Consider the following 17720-nt stretch of genomic DNA (forward strand, 5'->3'; position numbering starts at 1 on the left):
AGAGGCTGTAGTCTTGATCTTCATCACTAAGTATTTTAAGTCCTCTTCACTTTTAGCAAACAAGGTTGTATCATCTGCATATCACAGGTTGTTAATTAGTCTTTCTCTGATCTTGATGCCACATTTCTCTTCATACAATGCAGCTTCTTGGATTATTTGCTCAGCATACAGGTTGAATAAGTATGGTGAAAGAATACAACCCCGGCACACACATTTCCTCATTTTAAATTATTCAGTGTTCCCTTGTTCTGTTGAATGACTGTATGTCTCCTGATCTATGTACGGGTTTCTCATGAGCACAATTAAGTGTTCCGGAATACTCATTCTCCACAATGCTGTCCATAATTTGTTATGATCCACACAATCGAAAGCCTTTGCATAGTCAATAAATCATAGGTAAATATCTTTCTGGTATTCTCTGCTTTCAGTCAAGATCCATCCGACATCAGCAGTGATATCCCTCATTCCACATCCTCTTCTGAATCCAGCTTGAACCTCTGGAAATTCTCTGTCAATGTATGGTTGCAGCTGTTTTTGAATTATCTTTAGCAAAATTTTGCTTGCATAGGATACTAATGATATTGTCTGATGATTTCCATATTCCATTGGGTCACCTCTCTTTGGAATGGACAAAAATATGGATCTCTTCTAGTCAGTTGGCCAGGTAATTGTCTTCCAAATTTTTTGGTATAGATAAGTGAGTGCCTCTAGTGCTTCATCAGTTAGTTGAAAGATTTCAATTTGTATTTATACAGAAGAAATACAATTACAGATGGGGGCTGATGCCATCAATCAAAACATTGCAGATGCCAGGAGAGAGAATGATTATGGGGCACCTATTTGCCACCTGGAGTTGTGGTGTGGCACTGAAGGATAAGCACTGAACCACTAGGTTAATTTAAACCACAAGGTTGGTAGTTCAAAGTCACCAGCTGCTCCTTGGAAACCCTATCCAGGGTTTCTATGAGTCAGAACTAACTCGATGGCACTTAACAACAACATAGTTTACCACTACTCGTCTGTCAGTGTGTCATACTATGGTGGCTTGCATGTTGCTGTGATGCTGGAATCTATGCCATTGATATTTTAAATACCACCAGGGTCACCCATGGTGGACAGGTTTCAGCTGAGCTTCCAGACTAAGCAGACTCAGAAGAAAGAGATACAGGCAGACCACTTCTGAATGTTTAGCCACTAAAAACCTTATGAATAGCAGTGGACCACTGTCAGATAGCACTAGACTGTTCATTGTTGAAACATGATGACTAACATCATAATACAAAAGTCCTCAACACTAGACCAATAAACAACATTCTTATCAACGGAGAAAAGATTGAAGTTGTCAAGGATTTCATTCTTTTTGGATCAACTATCAACATTCAAGGAAGCAGCAGTCAAGAGATCAAATGACGGACGTATTGATTTAGCAAATCTGCTGCACAAGACCTTTGTAAAGTGTTGAAGAGCAAAGATGTCAGCTTGAGGACTAAGGTGCGCCTGATCCAACGCATGGTATTTTCAATAACCACATATGCATGCAAAAGCTGGACAGTGAATAAGGAAGACCATAGAAGAGTTGACACATTTAAGTTATGGTGTTGGAGGAGAGTATTGAAAGTGCCATGGGCTGCCCATAGAACCAATAGATCTGTGTTGGAAGAAGTGCAGCCAGAGTGCTCCTTGGAGGCCAGGATGGCCAAATTTCGTCTCTCATACTTTGAACATATTGTCAGGAGGGACCAGACACTGGAGAAGGATATCATGTTTGGTAAGGTGGAGGGTCAGAGAAAAAGAAGAAGACCCCCAGCAAGATGGATTGGCCAAGTAGCAGCATCAATGGGCTCAAGCGTGGCAATTGTGAGGTTGGCCCAGGACGGGGCAGTGTTTTGTTCTGCTGTGCATAGGGTCACTATGAGTCGGTACCGACTCTAAGACACCTAACAATAACAACAAGAAATACTGGAAGATGAGACCCTCAGGTTGGAAGGCATCCAAAACACTACTGGGGAAGAGCTGCCTCCTCAAAATAGAGCTGACTGTGATGATACAAATGGAGTAAAGCTTTCAGAACCTTCGTTTTCTGATGGGGCCCAACTCAACATGAAAAGAAACAGCTGTAAACATCCATTAATAATCAGAACACGGAATGTATGAAGTATGAATTTAAGAAAAATGAAAGTTGTCAAAAATGAAATGGAATGCATAAACATCAATATACTAGGCATTAGTGAGCTGGTATTGGCCATTTTGAATCTGACAATCACATGGTTTTCTATGCTTGGAATGACAAATTTAAGAGGAATGGCGTCACATTCATCATCAAAAAGAGCATTTCAAGATCTATCTTGAAGTATAATACTGTCTGAGATAGGATAATATCCATACGCCTACAAGGAAAACCAATTAATACAACTGCCATTCAGATTTACGTGCCAAGCACTAAAGACAGTGATGATGAAATTGAAGAATTCTATCAATTTCTTCAGTCTGAAATTGATCAAAATTGAAATGAAGATGTATTGATAATTACTGATGATTGGAATGCAAAGATGGTAGACAAAATGGAAGGATCAGTAGTTGGGAAATATGGCCTTGGTGATAGAAACAATGCTAGACATTGCATGATAGAATCTTGTAAGACCAATGACTTCTTTGTAAATACCTTTTAAAAACAGCATAAAAGACGATGATACATATGTATCTCACCAGATGGAATACACAGAAATCAAATTGACTTTACCTGTGGAAAATCTCCATATCACCAACCAAAATGAGGCTGGGGGCAAATTGTAGAACCGACCATCAATTGCTCATGCAAGTTCAGACTGAAGCTGAAGGAAATTAAAATACATTCAGGAGAGTCATATCCCAGATTTGGTACATTAGATACAAAAGACTGAAGACCAAAAGAGTTGAGGGATTACATCAAGAACTTCATACAGGAAGAAAGCAAAAGGTCATTAATAAGACAAGAAAGAAGGAAAAGACCAAAATGGATGTTAGAAGAGACTCTGAAACTTGCTCTCCAGCGTGGAATTGATAAAGCAAATGGAAGAAATAAGGAGGTGAAAGAGTTGAACAGAAAATTTCAAAGAGCAGCTAGATAAGACAAAGTAAAAAATTTTAATGAAATGTTCAAAGACATGGAGTTAGAAGATCAAAAAGGAAGGACATGCTCAGCATTTCTGAAACGGAAAGAACTGAGAAGAAAATTCAAGCTTCAATTTGTAATATTAAAGGATTCTATGAGCAAAGTATTGAATGATGCAGAAAGCACCAAAAGAAGATGGAAAGAAAACACAGTCACTGGACCAAAAAGAAATGGTTGATGTTCAAGCATTTCAAGAGGTAGCATATGATCAAGAGCCAATGGTACTGAAGGAAGAAATCCAAGGGGCACTGGAGACATTGGCAAAAACAAGGTTCCAGGAATTGATGGAACACAAATTGAAATCTTTCAACAAACTGATACAGCACTGGAGGCACTCATTCATCTATGCCAAGAAATTTGGAAGACAGACAGAATAGAAGTTAGAAGACAGATTCAATCAATTTGGCCAATTGATTGAAAGAGATCCGTATTTGTGCCCATTCCAAAGAGAGGTGACCCAACAAAATGTGGAAATCATTAGACAATATCAATAATAAAACATGCAAGAAAAATTTTGTTAAAGATAATTTTAAAATGGCTACAGCAGTACTTTGACAGGGCCCTGCCAGAGGTTCAAGCTGGATTCAAATGAGGATGTGGAATGAGGGATACCATTGCTTTTGGATATCAGAAGGCTCTTGAAAGCAGAGATTACCAGAAACAATGTTTACCTGTGCTTTATTGACGATATAAATGCTTTTAATTGTGTGGGTCATGACAAGCTATGAATAACACTGTAAGAAATGGGTATTCCAGAACACTTAATTGTGCTCAGGAGGAACTGTTCATAGACCAAGAAACAGCTATTCAAAAAGAAAAAGGGGACACCGAATGTTTTAAAATCAGGAAACTTGTGAGATTTGTATTTTTTCACCATACTTATTTAATCTGTATGCTGAGAAAATAATCTGAGAAACTAGATTATAGGAAGAGGAACATGGCATCAAGATTGGAGGAAGACTCCTTAATAACCTGCGATATGCAGATGATATAACCTTGCTTGTTACAAGTGACGAGAACTGAAAATACCTACTGATGAAGATCAAAGACCACAGCCTTCAATATGGGTTGCACCTCACTGTAAAGAAAACAAAAATCCTCCCTCTGGACCAACAAATGACATCATGATAAATGGAGAGAAGATTGAAGTTGTCAAAGACTTCATTTTGCTTGGATCCATTATCAACACTCAGGGAAGCAGCAGTCAAGAAGTTAAATGATGTATTCATCAGGCAAATTCTGTGCCGCACAAGACTTATTTAAAGTGTTGGAGAGCAAAGATATCAGTTTCCGGACTAAGGTATGCCTGGCCAAGCCATGGTGTTCTCAATATGCATGTGAAAGTTGGATAATGATTAAGGAAGACCGTAGAAGAACTGATGCATTTGAATTGTGGTGTTAGAGAAGAATATTGATCAAATCTATATTGGAAGAATTACAGCCAGACTGTTCTTTAGAAGCCAGGATGGCCAGACTTTGTCTCTCATACTTTGGGCATGTTACCAGGAGGGACCGTTTCCTGGAGAAGGACATCATGCTTGATAAAGTGGAGGATCGGCAAAAAGAGAAAGACCCCCATCGAGATGGATTGGCACAGTGGTAGCAACAATGGACTCCAGTGTAACACAATTGTGGGATTGTCGTGGGACTGGGCAGTGTTTCGTTCTGTTGTGCGTAGTGTTGCTATGAGTCAGAACTGACTAGGCAGCACCTAACATCAGCAGCAGCAATTTCAGTTGGGTATGGAGGTGGTTCGCATCTCTGGTGTCGCATCTTTACCTAGCCAACACCTGTTACCTAGGTGTTGGCTAGGTGAAGAGTAGAAGGCAACATCTTTTAGAAAGAGGAACTACCACCTGTTTCTCAATGTTTTCTACTGTGGTTGTGTGTTGTTATGAGCTGGAAGCTATATTGCCAGTAGTAAATAGTAGCAGGGACAGCCATGGTGGTCAGGTTTAGTAGTAGAGACACCCATGGTGTTTAGGTTTTAGGGGAGCTTTCAGATTAAGACAGACTGGGAAGAAAGGCCTGGTGATATACTTCTGAAAGCTTACCAAGGAACACCTTTTGCATTGTACCAGAGCACTGTCTGGTATCATGCTTATGATGAGCCCCTTAAGTTGGAAAAGTCTCAAAATACACAGTGACCACAGCAATGGAATCTGGAATACCTAGGACCACAAGGATGACACAGGATTGTTGGTGTTGTTAAGTGCTGTTGAATCAGTTCCGACTTATAGTGATCCTGTACAGGGTTTCCAGAGAGGGGCTGGTGAGTTTGAACCACCGACCTTGTGGTTCAAGCAGATCTTGCGGTCCAGGGCTTTACCCCACAGTGCCATAGGGCAGTGTTTAATTCTGTTGTACAAGGGCTGCCGTAAGTCAGAGCTGACATGATGAAAACTAATAACCACAAGCGGAAGGAAATGGCAGGTACCATGGCACTGAAGTCAGAAAGACTGGGGATCATTTTAAGAGTGGAAAGAAGACCGTTGTGGCAAAAGGGAATGCGCGAAATATGAGACAAGGTTGTCAGGTCATGGGTTGCTCCAATCTGTAACTTGCAAGATCAGCCTTGGATGTAGTGGAGTCAGAGTGGGAGACCCCTATAGATGCACAAACGAGAGATGGTGGCAGGCAGAGGAAATCAACTCTGCAGTCTAGTGCTTGGTACATGGCCAACAAATAAGATAAGCAAGGGATGCTATTTCAGCTGGGGTGGAAAGCAAGGGACAGGTTAAGAGTTGGAGAAAAGGGCATCAAACTGGACAGGCATTTGAGGAGATCAGACTCAGCAAAGGCTCAGCGGTGTGGCCGCATGGGGTGTCCCTTCCCTGCCCTCTCCCACCCAGGAGTCCAGCCCTGTGTTTTGCTGGGCTGGGCTGGGTAGGAGTGGGTGAGACGTACTAATAACATCCCTGAAGCTGGGGGGTGGGGGTGGGGGTGGGGGCTTTGTTCCTAATTGGCCCATTTGTCCCCACTCTGGGAATTCACCATCATTAGGGTGTTGTTGTTGTTAGGTGACATCGAGTCGGTACTGACTCATAGCGACCTTATGCACAGCAGAACGAAACCCTGCCTGGTCCTGGGCCAACCTCTGGCACTATGTCTGACAGTGTTTCTCTGCTATTCATAAGGTTTTTAGTGATTGAATATTCAGAAGTAGTTCATCACTCCTTCTTCCTAGTCCATCTTCATCTGGAAGTACATCTGAAACCTGTCCACCATGGGTGACCCTGCTGGTATTTAAAATACCGGTGGCATAGCTTCCAGAATCACAGCAATGCACAAGCGCACCCCAAAGACTGGGCCAACTTTGGAAAGCCTGCCAAACTGGATCTTGAAAGAGAAACAGACTATCTGAACAGGGCAGGATACTTGGAAGGTGACCTCAGCTCCGCATTGTCTTTCTGTATGACCTGGGGCAGGTCGTTCACTTCTTCTGGGCCTCAGTTTCCCCATCAGCTCTGCCTCCAAAAATGGGTGGATCGAGCCTTCTTCCCCTTCTTGGCTCTGGGCAGAGAGCTCCCTCCTTGATGCCAGCCTTAAACCAGCCCATTCACGGCCCAGCGCCTGTCTCCCATTGGCATCTGATTGGAGTGGTTGCAGGACTGAGTTTCTCCATAGCAACGAACCCACAGTGTGGCAACAATGGCTTCAATATTTTGATGCTTAGAAGACTTTTAATTTAAAATATTTTAGCAGTTCGTCAAGGCTCTGCTTCCAGCTGATGGTGGTTTGCTGTAGGAGGGTCTGTGGGTGGCAGTTGGGTCAGCTGCACCCTTCAGACTCTCCTCGCCCGCTTTCCCTGCTGGCAGCTGTGGACACTCCCTGGTCTCTCCCCCCCCCCCTTTCTCTTACTGGTGACCTCACCTCTTTCTTCTCTTCCATTTTCTCCTCTCCTGCCCCTTCTTGTCTTCTGTCCTTCATCCCAGGGTCTCAGACACACCACCCTTCCCTTGTTGTTCGCCTCTCAGCAGGAACCCCTACATCTCTGCTTTTCCCTCCCCATTTCTTTTTTTTTATTTTAAATTAAATGTTTTTATTTTGCATTGAGTGAAAGTTTACAGGGCACATCATCAGCTTCACATTCAACCATTCATTCATATAGCTTGTTTCATTACATTGATTATTATCCCCTCCATATATCATCAGTTTACAGTGTTTCTCTCCATCCTCTTTAGCTTTTTTTTTTTTTGGATGGGGGGGGACTTGGCTTTTTGGAATTTACAGTCTCGGCTTTTAGGGAAGGTTTTTACATTTGTCTGTGGATATCCAGGGCTCATGTATAAGATTACTAACAAGCATTACTGAATAATCAGATGAGGGACAGCCTGCTATGTCTACTAGGTAGCTAGAGTCTGATCCTTAGAGCCTATGGCTTGGACGGTCAACAACGCTTGGGCCCACAGGGGCTTGGCCTCCTGACCGGGTCTGCACTGTCTGCATCTGAGTCCTCCTTATTTATTGATTGTTTAAGGGACGCTGCCTGTCTTAGGTGGTCAGTGCGAATTCCTCAGTCTTACCAGTCGTTGAGACTCATTGCAGCATGGCAATGGCTCTGTCTTAGGTTGCCGAGGTTTCACGTGATCCTTACCCATCTCTGGCCACACGTCCAGCATAAACAGCCGCCCTCCGAGGAAGGCAGGGTTCCCTCCCCATTTCTTGACCACGCATTAGGTTATGTTCTTTCACAAGACTCCGCTACCAGACTGCTGGGGACCCTCTGTAGTTCTGATTTGCCAAATCCCAGCGTTCCTGGACTAAGGTCTTTTTATGCTTCCTTGACTCAGGCACTAATGGGTGATGTGGTCTCCTTTACAGCTCCCAGAAACCTGGGACAGGCACAATCCAGCCACCACTCTCCATGTCTAGGCCAGGCCATGGGGGCCCAGGGCATGCCTCGAAGGACCATTTCTCTGCCTTATGCTCTTTGGTCCAGTCTGAGCCCTGACCCTGGTTCTGAGTAGCATGCCTCATTTTGAACCCTGGCCCTGGTCCAGAGGGAGATCTCTCCTCCTGTTGACTTGGCAATGCCAACTCCAGCTGTCCTGGAGCAAACCCTGCTGACTCCCATCAGGGTAGCTTGAGAGCTGAGTGTCCCTCAGAGGTGAGCTGGACACTGGCAGCCCATCGCTTGCTTCCCTGGGAGAAGCAGATCCTCATGTTGCTGGGCTCTCTTCTGTCCCAGATGCTCTCATGTCTGTGTTGTCTCTTCTACCCTGATTCCAGCTATGATCCCCCACCCCTGCCCCTGCCCACCCCCAACAGGTGTAAAGATGACCAGAAGAATGAGAGACCAAGGGGTGTTCAAATGGGAAGATACCATATCATGCTGAGCAGGCCCTTAGAATGCTGGGGAAACTAAGGCATGGATGGGACATCCCTTTGAGATGGGAGCACCAGGGCTGTAACTGGGGTGTTGGGTGTCCGGGTTAAGCCTTGTTTGACTTGATATTCATGTTGGGACCTTCCTTTCCCCATTTCCTCCTGAAGTGCCAGGCTTACCTGGTGGATTGAGAGGCCTTCAGGGCTGTGGCCAGTTTGCAGAGGGAAGTTGCTTAGGTTCTGGTTGTACATGTGAGACATGGGAGGGATTGGGGGTGATCTCACAGGGTCCATAGTCCAAGGATTCTGGCTCCTTGGGCCAAATGGGCAGTCCTGAGACTCTCGAGAGACTGATGTGCCCCCACTTGAATGCTGCAGAGTGGGCTCCTTGATCCAAAACACAAGGATGTCTGAGGAGCTCTCCTCGGGTAGGGGTGCCCAATGTGGGAAGACTCAGGGGATGTGGCCTCAGTTACCCAAGAGGAAAGAATCTACACATCCACCAAGACTTGTCTGTGCACATTCATTGTTGCTGTCAAGTCAGTTCTGACTCAACTCATGGCAACCCTGTAGAGGATTTCCAGGGAGCACCTGGTGGGTTTGAACAACCAACCTTGCAGTTAGCAATACAGTGCTTATCCTATGGCACGACACCAGGACTCCATGAATATTCATAGCAACTTTATTTATTATAGCCCCAAACGGAAAACAATCTAAATGTCCATCATGAGGTGAATGGAAAAAAAAAAAAAAAAAAGTGGTATATATTCAATGAAATGCTACTTAGTCCCTCAAAAAGGGGTACATTCAATGATATGAATGAATCTCAAAATAATCATGTTGAGTGAAAAAAGACCGAAAAAGAGTACCTACCGTATGATTCCATTTGTATAAGATTCTAGAAAATACAGCGAATCTATAGTGAAGAGAACAGATGAATAGCTGCCTGGGGCTAGGAAGTGATATGAGAGAGGAATCAAAAAAGGGGCCTTAGGGGACTTCTGGGGGAGACAGGGGTGTGGGGTGAGGGCTTCATCTGTCATATACCTATGTCAAAGTTTATTGGATGTCAACTACCAGGTACCAGTTACTGTTGAGTGGATCATGCCTCGTGGTGACTGTATGTGGATCAGAGTAGAACTGGGTTTCAGAGGGCTTTTCAAAGGTGGGGTTTTTGGGGAGTAAATTGCCAGGTGTTTCTTCCAGTGTGCCTTTGGGTAGACTTGAACCTCAAACCATTTGCACCATCCAGGGATTCTGAATGAAAACCATGCCTCCGGAATGAGGTGTAAAAACAGAAAGAAATAAGCAAACTGGAAAAATAGCACGTAAGAGAATGTGATAGTGTGACAACTGCAGGGCTAAAGAAGGCAGGGTGGATTTGAGCTGAGAGCTGGGGAATGAGGAATGAGCTGCCTGAGGATCTGGTTCCTCCAGCCAGAGGGAACAGGAGGTGCAAAGTCCTTCCAGGAGGAATGAACCTGACATTTTTGAGCCACAGGAAGAGGTCCATGAGTCAAGCACGTGCAAAGAGATGAAGACAGGATGCTGACTACAGTGGGTTCATTGCCCCCTCAGGGATGGAGGGGGGCATACCTGATCAGTCAGCATCTTTCTGCCATGATTTCCTGCCCAGGCTCTGGGTTGGCCCTAATAGTCCTGTCCTCACCCCACAGGAAGCCAGAGACTCAAAACTCAGAGTCTCGAGTACTGGATAGGCACACACTATGGAAACCTTCCAGGACAGTGAGTGACTGAGCTCCTAATCTGTGGACGGTGGACAAAGATAGCTGGGGGACTGGTGATGTGGCCAGCAACCACCGTACAAAAGCCTGAGACCTAGTCTTGGCAGGGATAGGGACTCAGTGGGTGTGAAGTAGATGCTAAAACCATGTCGGCACTAGAGGTTGATGGGGATGCGAATCAGCATCCAGGGAAGTCACTAGAAGATGAAAAGCAAAATCAATAACCAGGACATTTATTCAAAGGAGCCCTTTGTGGCTTCTGTGGTTGCTGTTGGGAATGCTGCCCTAGTGAGGGAAAGTAGAGCAGACTCAGGGCTGAGCCATGGGGCTCTCCTGTTTGCCGGAATGACTTGGAGAGGAGCTATTTCAACTGCGGACAGGGAAGAGACCCCAGAGGAAGAGGGAGGCAGGGAGAAATGGAAGAGGGTGATGGGAGAGACAGGGATGGGGATGAGGGAGCTGAGTGCGTGAGGGAACCATGCCCGGTGCCAGAAAGAAGCATTGAGGGTGAGAAAAAGTAAGAGGCACCCAGAGAGAGCAGGAAACACATAGCAAGAGAGAGCAGTGACCAGGAGTCAGTGAGGAAGCCAGAGACAAGAAAGACGTGTGTGTGGGATCTCCTGAGGGACAGGGACTCAGAGAGAAAGGCACACTCAAGAAGGCAACAGAAACCAACAGAGACTCATCTTCTGTGAGAAAGTGAGAGACCAGAGAGAGAAGCTGGTGTTGAAATGGGGAGAGCAAGAGCACAAGTAAGTCAGTCAGAGCATGAGAGCAAGGAGATCGGAAAGAGGCTGGTCCAGAGACAGGAGCAGATGGGGCGGAGCGCTAGCGCCTGAGAGACACAGAAATATAGGGACCAAGCGAGACGGAGATGGGAGAAAGGGGCCTAGAAAGAGCGGATCTGAGTGGGACTGGGTTTGGCGTAAAGTCTGGAAGTGACAGTGAAACCTGACTTGTTTTTCTGGGTCTTGCCAGTTTCCCACCTTTGACAGAGTAAGTCTCTTTTCTGTTGCTTGTTTTAGTTGAAAGCACTTGAGTTTCCTTGGACAGGTTTCTGCCTTATATAGGTTCTGGCTTTCATACCTCTTACTATATACATTTGGAGTCCTGGTGCGGAGCTATGGGTAGCGCTGGACTGCAAGGTCGGTTAGCTCACCAGCCACTCCTCGGAAACCCTATACAGAGTTGCTATGAGTCGGAACCGACTCGACAGCACGTAACAACAGCAACAACTGTATACATTTAATAAGAAGACCAACAAAAGACCAAGATGACAGAGAGCCATGTATATCACCAGGAAGAGAGGGAAAGAGACCAAGGCCACACAGAAGTAGGGTTGCTCAGAGCTCCCCAACTCTGGGAGAGAGCACTTCAAGGTTTTGTTCTGAGTCGGTTCTGACTCATAGTGACCCTGTAAAGGGTTTCCGAAGCTGTAAATCTTTACAGGAGCAGAAAGCCTCATCTTTCTTGTAGATTTGAACTGCTGACCTTGAGGTGAGCAGCCCGACTCTTAACCACCAGAGCTCCTTTAAGGTTCTGTTAGTCTGTTGTATATCCCTGGCATAAGGCTGATCACACTGTAGAAAAAGCAGAAGTTAAGTGCTGTCGAGTCAGTTCCAACTCAGCAATCCTGTATCGGTTTTCTGACGAGCCAGGATATTCAAAAAATCATTGCAGCAGTGGATTGACAGGAAGCTGCCAGAAATTCAAGTAGGATTCAGAAGAAGACGTGGAACTAACGGTATCATTGCTGATGTCAAATGGATCTTGGCTAAAAGATACCAGAAATAAGTTTACTTGTGCTTATTGACTCTACAAAGCCCAACTTTCACATGCATATGAGGTGATTAAAAATACTTTGGCTTGGGTCAAATGCAACTTAGTCCTCAAACTGACTTCTTTGCTCTTGACATCCTAAAGAGGTTTTGTGCAGCAGATTTTCCTAATTGTCTTCTGCTCTCCTACTTTCTTCAGAGTTTTTCCTGTGCACTCAAATCCTCATCCATCCAAATCCTGATGGCAACTTGCTTCTCATGCGAAGGAATAACTGCTGTAGTTGTATTACCTACTGGATACTTCCCAGGGTCCAAAATCTTTACATCTACTATCTAATTTAATCCTCATAACAACTCTGAAAGTTAGACATTAAAAGTCCCACTTTACTGATGAAAAATGGAGGCATAAAGAACTCAAGTCACTCATGTAAAGAAACACCATCGTTCAGTGGCAAGATTTTGCTTTCTTCCAAAACATACTATCTCTTAAGAAAGACTGTCCTCAGTGCCAGGAGTGGAGACTATTCTGGGCTCTCAGCCTCTCTTGTGTCTGCTCCCTTGCTACTTTCTTTTGTGGTAACATCTGGGAGCCCAGCAGGGTACAACATTGCAGTTAAAGATCCCTGAGTGTCTCATGCCTGTCTGTAACTACAGACACCTTTAATAGTTGAAATTGACCTCAACTCAAAGGGATACATAAACACTCCCTCTGAAATGGAACCTTGCCTGCTCATTCCCATCTCTGCTTCTTCCCTCAGAGGACATGGCGGAAGGGAAGAATGCCATCCTCATTGGGATGAGCCAGTGGAATTCAAATGACCTGGTGGAGCAGATTGAAACCATGGGGAAATTGGAGGAGCATCAAGGTGAGATGTGTGTACATACGTGTGTCTCAGGGTAGGATGGAGTGCTGGCAATTTGAGGCCGAGACTTGGGTCATCTATTAGGAGACACCAGTTAGAGCCTCTCCTCCCAGGATCCATGGATTCTGTGACATGAAGGAAGGCTTATGGGAACTTAAATGAGGTTATCTATGGGAGAAGAGCGCCCCCTGTCCACAGAGTAACCCCTCCGTAGCAGGGCTAGCCAAGGACGATGATAGAATTTCTGCCTTCCCTGAGACACCTGGGTTCAATTCTTGATCAATGCACCTTGTACATAGCCCGTGCCCATCTGCCAGTGGAGGCTGGTGTATGCTATGATGCTGAATGGGCTTCAGTGGAGGGTCCAGACTAGGATGGACTAGGAAGAAAGACCTGATGATCTTCTGAAAGTCAGCCGATGAAAATCCTATGGATTACAGTGGTGTGATCCACACTGATCATGGGAATTGCACAAAGCCAGACAGTGTTTGGCTCCACTGTGCATGGGGTGACTGATTTAACAGTACCTCACAACAGCAGTAGCAGCAGCAGCAGCAGCAATAGTTAAGAGAAGATGACTGGATCCAAGCTCCTTGGACTGCCAGACCTGTGGGATTAGAACCTTCTGGATAAAGTAAAGTGGCAACTGGAGAAGCCGTTGAGAAAGGGCAGGAGCTGAGGTCTCGGGGAAGAAAGGAAGCAGTATGAACCTGCAACTTCCTTGGCTAAGCTACTGAAGGAGGAATATGTGGCTGGGGATCCGTCCAGACTTCTCATGGAGGAGAGTTTTGACTAGGAGGTTGGTCAGCAGGCAAAACAAGTTAATTTTCTTATGCATGTACCCATCTGTCTGTCTGACCATCTGTCCATTTGACCATCACTAGAAGAATGTTGTCAGGAGGGAACAATCATTGGAGAAGGATGTCGTGCTGGGTAAGATGGAGGGTCAGAGAAAAAGAGGAAGACCCCCAACGAGATGGATCGGCCAGGTGGCATCATTGATGGTGTCAAATGTGGCAGCGGTAGTGAGGTTGGCCCAGGATCGGACATTGTTTTGTTCTGCTGTGCATGGGGTCGCTATGACTCGGTTCCGACAACAGAAGAATGTTTGTTGAGTACCTATTGTAAGTGCGTGGCAGGGGGCGTCAGAGGTGTTCACCTAAGTCTCTGCCTTGTGATGTGTGACATGTGATGTGTGACATGGTTATAACTCAGGATATAAGGGATCAGGCTTAAGAGACGAGTTGTCAGGGCTAAGAGGAGAGGCAGGATTTACAGAAGGAAGTGGGAGAAGGGATCAAGGAAGGGTCTGGACAATGAAACCATGGGGCCAAGTTCTGAAAGGCAGGTGGAAGATGTGTCTGAGGAGGTCATAAGATCTGAGATGACATACGGGGAAACTGAGGTTTGGAGAGGGGCTGCGTTGGATTCGTTCATGAGTGAGGAGCAGACTCATGGCTGGAGCCTGTCCTGGGTGCTGACCTCTATGCCTGGCACCCTGTGGGGAGTGTTTTCTATCCCTCCTCATGTGCCAGTTCTCCTACTTTCTGAACCTTTCAGCTCCTCTCTTGACCTTGCCATTTCGTAGTCTGAGACAAAGCTGTTGCCTAGGGAAGAAGAGATTTGGTGAGATTGTCCTGGTCTGGTTCAACCATCACGCTGATGGTTGTCTTGGTAGTGCTTGATGGTGCAAATGGTTAAGTGCTTGATGACTAGTTGAAAGGTTAGTTGTTCAAACCTGTCCAGAAGCAGCTGGGAAGAAAGGTCTGGTGGTCTGCTTTTGAAGACCTCATGGAAGTCAGTTCCATCATTAGTAGGAATCTACTCAAAGGTAAATTGTTTTTTTCCTTTTGATCTTGGTGGTGGCTGTCTTGCCCCTAGAATCCACTCCTTTTCTGCCCCAGCATTACCTCCTTGATTCAGAACCCTCCCCAAGCCAAGGCCCCATCCTGAGAAATGGGAAGGCCTGGGATAATGATCTTATTTATTTATTTTTTAACAAATAAAGAACCAGGGCTCAGAGAAGCTGAGATCCTCCAAATGGATGCGAGCATCTGAGCCAGATGGCTAGTCTGTTGAATCCTAATCTAGGGCTCTGTCTCCCAAACTTTCTCCTCTCTAGACAAGTTGTGCCTGAGAAACTCAGAGTCTTTAAGGCAAGGCCCTGATCACCATCACATCCACAGGAAGGGTGAACTGTGAGTCCAGTCTTCAAGGCCAGGCCACAAACCTGAAGATGGGCTCTTTGTCTGCTCTTTTTCTGCCTGCCAGGAGGGGGGCTCGAATGGGTTGTGGATTTCAGGTCCTGCCCCAGATCCATGCTTGGCAGCCATGAAAAGACAAACCTAAAGGAGTACTCACCACTCATCTGGCCAGCCCCTTCCCACCCACCACCCCCACTTGTCTGCCCAAGAATATGTGAGTCAGATACCGTGTGAGCTCAGAAAGGACAGAGACTCAGTGAGCTGGGGGTGGAGTGGAGGGAGCTGGCGGAGGAAGGCAGGGGAGAAGGAACAACAGGAGGCTGATGGTAGAGTCAGCAACTGTGGCTTTAGAGTCAGAGAGGTCTGGGTTTGGACCTTGGCTCTGCTGCTCTATGACTTGAGGCCCAGGGTCATCACTTTAATCTCTTTGAGCCTCAGTTTCCCCCATCTGTTGAACGTAGCTAGTAAAAAGGTTCTGAGGAATAAATGAGGTAATACTTGCACAATGCTTGATCGTAGTAGGCATTCAATGACAGGTAACTGCTACAGTGGCTTGGGGTAGATTCTTCCGTTCCATGTGGTTCACTTCTGGGAAATGCACCTCATGTCTAGTCTGTGCCTGTCTGTCAATTGAGGCTTGTGTGTTGTTGAGATGCTGAATAGTTGCAGCGGAGCTTCCAGACAGATGGATTAGGGAGCAAGCTCCAGTCATCTGTTTCTAAAAATCAACCAATCATTGTTTAGGAGGCAGAGAGATTCTGATTCGTGGTGATGGGAAATTTGACAACAATTATGGGTGATGGTTCCATGGCAGGATTAATATCATTGATATCTCTAAATTATGCTCCTGAAAAACATTGATTTGGAAAATGCCATGTTGTATATATTTTTGCAACAGAAAAGAAAAAAACCTCTATGGATCGCAACAGTGTGATCTATAACCCATCATAGGGATGGCGTAGGTCCACGCAGCATTTTGTCCCCATTGTTCCATGAATCAAGGGATGACTTGATGGTAGCTACCACCACCACCAACAACAACACAATGATTGAAAAAGGAGAGAAGTATGAGAAATCTTATACAAGTACAACCCTTCAATGTTTCAGGATGCTCATGAGAGACTAAATTAGGAAGGGTGCCTCTCTGAGTCAAATAGCTGATGCTGTTTCCTCCCAGTATAGCACAGAGAGCAGCAGGGAGAGAGGAAAGAAGTGAAAGCCAGCTGAATGCTAGCTCCTTCGGAGTCCTGTTCTCCTGGGGATTCATAATGTAAATGCCCACAACCCAGTAGAACACACATTGATTTCATTCATTTCAATTAGCATGTATGGCACCAACACGGGGCCCCAACCCTGTGCTACATGAGGTGAGATAAAGTCTAGAAAAATGTAACTGTCATTTTGCAGAAGGTAATTAAAAAACAGTTGCAGCAGCAAATCAATAGGGAGCAGCCAGAAATTCAAGCCAGATTCAGAAGAGGATGTGGAACGAGGGATATTGCTGACATCAGATGGATCGTAGCTGAAAGCAGAGAGTACTAGAGAGATGTTAGCCTGTGCTTTATTGACTATGCAAAGGCATTTGACTGTGTGGATCGTAACAAACTATGAATAGCACTGCAAAGACAATGGGAAAACTGAACACTTAATTGTACTCATACAGAACTTGTACATAGACCATGAGGCAGTAGTTTGAAGAGAACAAGGGTTTAAAATCAGGATTGTAGCCTTTCACTGTCTTTACTCAACCTGTATGCTGAGCAAATAATCCTAGAAGATGGATTATATGAAGAACATGGCATCAGGATTAGAAGAAGCCTTATTAATAGCCTGTGGTATGCAGATGGCACAATCTTGCTTGCTGAAAGCCAAGAGGACTCGAAGCCATTACTGATGATATCCAAGACTGTTTTTGTTGTGTGCCATCAAGTTGGTTCTGACTCATAGCAATGCAGTATAGGGTTTCCGAGGAGCAGCTGGTGAGTTTGAACTACCGAGCTTGTAGTTCAAACAGACTTAGAGGCCGCGTGCTTATCCTGTGGTACCACACCAGCATTTAATACAGATTACACCTCAATGTAGAGAAAATGAATTAAAGTTGTCAGAGATTTCATCTCACGAGGATCCATAATCAACACTCATAGAAGCAGCTATTAATAAATCCAAAGACATTTTGCATTGGACATATCTGCTGCAAAAGACCTCTTTAAAGTCTTTTAAAGACCTCTTTAAAGTGTTAAAGAGCAAAGATCTCACTTTAAGGAGTAAGATGTGCCTGACCCAACGACAGAATTTTCAGTTGCCTCATATGCATGTGAAAGCTGGACAATGAATAAGGAAGACTGGAGAAAAACTGATGCATTTGAATTATAGTGTTGGTGAAGAATATTGAAAGTACCATGAACTGTCAGAAGAATGAACAGATCTCTTTTGGAGGAAGTACAGCCAGATTGCTGCTTAGAATCGAGGATGGGGAGACTTAATCTCAGTACTTTGGACATGTTATCAGAGGGACCAGTCCCTGGAGACTGGAGAAGGACGTCATGCTTGGTAAAATGGAAGCTACGCTACAAAGAAGACCCTTAATGAGATGGACTGACAGAAGGCTGCAACAATGAGCTCAAACCTAACAATGAGCGTGAGGAGGGTGC

The 17720-nt window shown here is 45.1% G+C and overlaps 1 protein-coding gene across 1 annotated transcript in view; it reads left to right on the forward strand.

Annotated features, from left to right (window-relative positions):
• PITPNM3 (PITPNM family member 3) overlaps positions 1-17720 on the forward strand; it is a 113999-nt gene that overhangs the window by 20942 nt on the left and 75337 nt on the right. The window contains exon 3 of the mRNA XM_006863292.1: positions 12761-12868. Coding sequence (XP_006863354.1) covers positions 12761-12868 — 108 coding nt within the window. The remainder of the gene's footprint in view (positions 1-12760; positions 12869-17720) is intronic.

Source organism: Chrysochloris asiatica, unplaced genomic scaffold (genome assembly GCF_000296735.1).
Source record: "Chrysochloris asiatica unplaced genomic scaffold, ChrAsi1.0 scaffold00054, whole genome shotgun sequence".
NCBI classification, from domain to species: Eukaryota; Metazoa; Chordata; class Mammalia; order Afrosoricida; family Chrysochloridae; genus Chrysochloris; species Chrysochloris asiatica.